Source organism: Cebus imitator, unplaced genomic scaffold (assembly GCF_001604975.1).
Source record: "Cebus imitator isolate Cc_AM_T3 unplaced genomic scaffold, Cebus_imitator-1.0 Scaffold274, whole genome shotgun sequence".
Lineage (NCBI taxonomy): Eukaryota > Metazoa > Chordata > Mammalia > Primates > Cebidae > Cebus > Cebus imitator.
This window is the reverse complement of record NW_016107589.1, coordinates 3,082,387-3,087,929: the sequence shown is the minus strand read 5'-3', so window position 1 is coordinate 3,087,929 and position 5,543 is coordinate 3,082,387. Positions and strand designations below refer to the sequence as shown.

General features: G+C 42.8%; 1 protein-coding gene across 1 annotated transcript; it reads right to left on the bottom strand.

Moving 5' to 3' along the window:
• Window positions 1-4,108: 4,108 nt before the first annotated feature.
• On the bottom strand, window positions 4,109-5,182 carry LOC108284294 (cAMP-dependent protein kinase catalytic subunit gamma-like). The gene is given in 3 exon segments (XM_037728667.1): window positions 4,109-4,437; window positions 4,440-4,859; window positions 5,083-5,182. Coding segments are annotated over 3 exon segments (849 nt in total).
• Window positions 5,183-5,543: the final 361 nt, after the last annotated feature.

Here is a 5,543-nt window from a genome sequence, read left to right as displayed (position 1 = left end):
GAGAAAAAAAAAGAGAAAGAAAGAAAGAATGAAAGAGAGAAAGAAAGAGGAAGAGAAAGAGGGAGAGAGAACAGAAGTCTTGCTTTATTGACAAGGCTAGAATGCAGTCTAAAAATGGGTATTGAAAACCTCTTTTATGCCAATAATTGTGCTTAACAATGGAAACAGGAAAGAATAAGGGAAGAAAATAACAAACAAGCAGCCAACCAATATTTCATTTAAAACTGTGAAGTGCTATGCAATTACTGAGGAGTGATTTACTTCCAATTATGTAGTCACTTTTAGAATAGGTGTGATGTGGTACTGATAAGAATGTATGTTTTGTGGATTTGGGGTGGAGAGTTCTATAAATGTTTATTAAGTTTACTTGTTCCAGGTCTGAGTTCAAGTCCTGGGTATCCTTGTTAATTTTCTGTCTCGTTGATCTGTCCAATATTGACAATGTGATGTTAAAGTCTCCCACTATTGTTGTGTGGGAGTCTAAGTCTCTTTACAAGTCATTAAGAACTTGCCTTATGTATCTGGGTGCTCCTGTATTGGGTGTATATATATTTAGGATCATTAGCTCTTCTTGTTGCATTGATCCTTTTACCATTGATCATTTTACCATTACCATAATGTCCTTCTTTGCCTCTTTGGATCTTTGTTGCTTTAAAGTCTATTTTACCAGAGGCAAGAACTGCAACTCCTGCTTTTTATTTATTTATTTATTTATTTTGCTCTCCATTTGGTTGGTAAATCTTCCTCCTTCCCTTTGTTTTGAGTCTTTTTGTATCCTTGCATGTAAGATGGATCTGGATGCAGCATACTGATGGGTTTTGGCTTTTTATCCAATTTGCCTGTCTATGTCTTTTGATTGGGGCATTTAGTCAATTTAAATTTAGGATTAATAATAATATATGTGAGTTTAATACTGCCATTTGATGCTAGCTGGCTGTTTCGCCCATTAGTTGATGTTGATTCTTCATTAAGTTGATGCTCTTTACCTTTTGGTATATTTTTGGAATGGCTGATACTGGTTGTTCCTTTCTATGTGTAGTGCTTCTTTCAGAAGCTCTTGTAAAGCAGGCCTGGTGGTGATGAAATCTCTGAGTACTTGCTTGTTCACAAAAGATTTTATTTTTCCTTCCTTATGAAGCTTAGTTTGGCTGGATATGAAATTCTGGGTTGCAAGTTCTTTCCTTTAAGGATGTTGAATATTGGCCCCCACTCTCTTCTGGTTTGTAGGGTTTCTGCTGAGAGATCTGCTGTGAGTCTGATGGGCTTCCCTTTGTGGGTAACCTGACCTTTTTCTCTGGCTGTCCTTAGCATTTTCTCCTTCATTTAAACCGTGGTGAATCTGACAGTTATGTGCCTTGGGATTGCTCTTCTTGAGGAATATCTTTCTGGTGTTCTCTGTATTACCTGAAGTTGAATATTGTCCTGCCTTGCTAGGTTGGGAAAGTTTTCCTGAAGAATATTTTCGAACTTGGATTCATTCTCTTCATCACATTCAGGTACACCTATGAAATGTAGATTAGGTCTTTTCACATAGTCCCATATTTCTTGGAGACTTTGCTCATTCCTTTTTACCCTTTTTTTTATCTAATCTTGTCTTCTCGTTTTATTTCATTGAGTTGGTCTTCGACCTCTGATATCCTTTCTTCTGCTTGATCAATTTGACTGTTAAAACTTGCGCATACTTTGTGAAGTTCTTGTATTGTGTTTTTCAACTCCATTAATTCACTTATATTCCTCTCTAAATTGTCTATTCTCATTAGCATTTCGTCAAACCTTTTTTCAAGGTTCTTAGTTTCTTTGCATTGGGTTAGAACATGTTCTTTTAGCTCATGGAAGTTTCTTATTATCCGCCTTCTGAAGCCTGATTCTGACAATTCATCACACTCATTCTCCATCAGGCCTTGTTCCCTTGCTGATGGGGAGCTGCGATCCCCTGAAGGAGGAAAGGCATTCTGATTTTGGATGTTTTCAGCCTTTTTGCACTGGTTTCTTCCCATCTTTGTGGATTTATCCACCTGTTGTCTTTGTAATTACTGACTTTCAGATTGGGTCTCTAAGTGGATGCCCAGCTTGTTGGTGATATTATTTCTGTTTGTTTTCCTTCAGCGGACACCACTCCCCCACAGAGCTGGACCTTCCTGGGTTCAGCTGTGCTTGCTGTGAAACTCAACTGTCAGTGTTTCCAGTTGCTGTTTTTTTGTGGGGGTGGGACCAGCCAAGCCTGATCACCTGGCTCTCCACCTCAGAGCCCCCTTTTTTTCTTTTCCTAATTGAACGGTTTATTCTCTCCCAGGTGCCCCAGTTGCAGAAAAGGTGCTGGGATCTATGCGATTTCCCCTGCGATGACAGTGCCGGCTGAAACAGCGCTGCTGAGATTTGTGGCGCTTTTCTGCCCAGGAATCTCCTGGTCTGGCTCCCGGCTTCAGTTCCCTTTTCAATCAGCTGAATGGGTGACTCTGCTTTCCTGGAGCTCCAAACGCCAGCTAAAAGGGCACCCAGATCCGCATACTCCGCACTGAGAACCGCTGCGCCAGGACACAGGCAAAACAGCTGCGCCGGCCAAAAGAGTCGCGCTGGTGACCCATGGGACCCCTCTGCTGGGAATCTCCTGGTCCGTAGGCAACAAAAACTCACCTGGAAGTCTGGTGTCCACTCACTCCCTGCGCCTTCACTGGGAGCTGCAATCCTGAGCTGCTGCTAATCGGCCATCTTGGATCTCTCTCTCGATCAATGAAGAAATTTAAAGGAAAATTTAAAAATTTATGGAGACAAATGAAAATAGAAACACAGTGTACCAAAACTTTTGGGATATTTGGAAAGCAATTTTAAAAAATGTTTATAGCAATAAACACCTGCATCATAAAATAATAAAGATCACAAATAAAAACCGAATTATGCACCTCAAGGAACTAGAAAAATAAGAACAAACTAACCACAAGATTAAGAATGGAAGAAAATACTAAGGATATGAGCAAAAATAAATAAAATAGAGACAGAAAGTGCAAAAAAATCAATGAAACAACGAAGCGGTTTTTTGAAAAACAAAATTGACAACTTTTAGCTAGACCAACTAAGAAGAAAAGAGAAAGACTCTTCAAACACTCAGAGATGAAAAAAGAGACATCACCACTGAAATCACAGAAACATAAAAGAGTCCGAGACCAATTTGAATCATTATATGCCAAGAAAACGGGTGACCTAGAAGAAATGGAAACATTCCTGAACTTGTATAACTCTTCTAAATTGGATAATGAAGAAATAGAAAACCTGAATAGACCAATAACAAGTAAGGACATTGAATCAGTAATAAAATGTCTTCTGTTGGTGGAAAGTTTCTTGCCTGATGGCTTTAGTACTGAATTCTACTGTACATTTAAGGAAGGACCCATACCAATTCTCCTCAAACTACTTAAGAAACTTAGTGAGAAGGGAATACTTCTAGACTCATTCTAAGAGGCCCTCATTATCCTGATACACAAACCAGAAAAGGACAGAACAACCAATAAAAAGTAAGAAAACTACATGCCAATATTATTTTTTGTTTGTTTTACTTTATTATTTTTAATTGTTTTAATTTTTTTAATTTTTAATTTTAGCAAGCAGCCCACTGAACATGGCACTAAACCTCTCTCCTTCCCAGGCAGGATTACTCTGAAAGGCAGCTGTGCTTTTCATTCATCCTCTCTTAGCAAGTGGTGCCTGTTCCATGCTAGAGTTAAGTTTGAGCCCCTCTTTCCACACCCTGTTCCTGGATACACCAGCAAGACCTGGCCTGAATAGAGCTGAGAAACTCGTTTAAAACAGGTAGAAGTGGGCCGGGGCAAGGGGCACTCTGCGAGATGAGGAAGGGAGAAGCACAGAGGGCCCAGGAAAGCATAGGGGGTGAGGGAGCAGCTGGTGTTTCTGTCTCTCTAAATATCTGGGCTTCCTGCTACCCCAACCCTGGAGGGTGGGGTAGGGGGTGAAACTAGATGCAAGGAACTCTGGGGCCCTCTGGCTGTTCAGTCCAACCCTGCCACCCACCCACCCCCCGCCCACCCACCAAAGATGAAAAAAAAAAGAAAAGAAAACCCACAGGGACACAAGCACACCCCTAAAACTCAGAAGACTAATTGGCACACTTCTCATTGATGGAGATCTGGATCTCTTCCTCCTCGTAGTTGTCAAGGTTACTGGCATCCCCAGGGCCTGTGAACTTCGGGATGAAGGGAGCTTCCACCTTCTCATAGATGGCGATCCAGTTGGTTGTGGCGAACCACTTGTGGTTCTTGATGTCGCAGACCCCGTTCCAGAGGTTCCCGAAGCGCTTGGTGAGGTCCACCTGCAGCAGGCTCCGCAGCAGTTCCTTGAGGTGAGAGCTGACATGGGAGGGGAACTGCAGCTTCCCAGAGATGATCTTCTGGCAGATCTGGATCTGCTGGCCGGCATAGAAGGGCAGAAGCCCACGGCCATCTAATAGGTGAGCACCCCCAGGGCCCACCAGTCCACGGCCTTGTAGCCTTTGCCCAGGATGATCTTGGGGGCCAGGTACTCAGGGGTCCCGCACAGGGTCCAAGTGCGGCCCCTCATGCGCTTGGCGAAACTGAAGTCCGTCACCAGCAGGTAGCCTTGCTGGTCGATGAGGAGGTTCTTGGGCTTCAGGTCGCGGTGGATGAGGTCGAGTGAGTGCAGGTACTGGAAGGCCAGGACGATCTGGGCGGCACAGAAACAGGCATGGGGCTCTCTGAACCTTCCGACGCGTCGTAGGTGGGAGAACATCTCCCCACCCGGCACGTGCTCCATCACCAGGTACAGGTTGGAGTTGTCCCTGAAGGAGAACTGGAGTTGGACGAGGATGGATTGCCTGCATGAATTGTTACCTATGAAAAGGTGGTGAACTAGCTGGAAGAGCAAAAGACTCTGACACAACAGAGAAACTACAGAGAGCAGCTGCTGTCCTTAGTGCTGACTGAAAAAATGAGCAAGGGAAAAACAGAAGCTTCAAAGAGAGCCTCTGTAAAGATAAGTCTTAGCCCTCTGGGAGATGGCAGAGATTTTCCACAGCCATATCAGCTGCCACAGAAGTTGCTGGGAGTCACTCACCAGAACCACAAGAACAATGTGCTCTTGTACTGAAGAACACTGATGAGGAAATCAGCTTCACATCAAACTGATCTGCCATTCCTGGGACCTGGATCACCATGCACCCCACAACTTGCTACTGCAAAAAAAAAACAGAAAGAAGCGGGTAACTTATCCCTCCAGTCTTGCAGTCTCCTTTGAGAGACGCTTATTGTCAAAGCATAACAGGGCCTGCTAGAAAAGAAGAAATTTGATCTGTAGGGTCTAGCTTCAGCATCCCAAAAAGGAGGGTGATTTGGGACTGAGAAGCAATAAATTAATAATGAAGATACTAAGGATTTAACATGGTATAACTACACACATGGAACAAAACTAAAAAGAAAAATATAACATATACTAAACAATTTCATGGAAAATTTAAATTTTGAACTGTTGATGAAAGTTTCAAAAATGCAGCTGACCAGTAACTGATACAAGAAGAA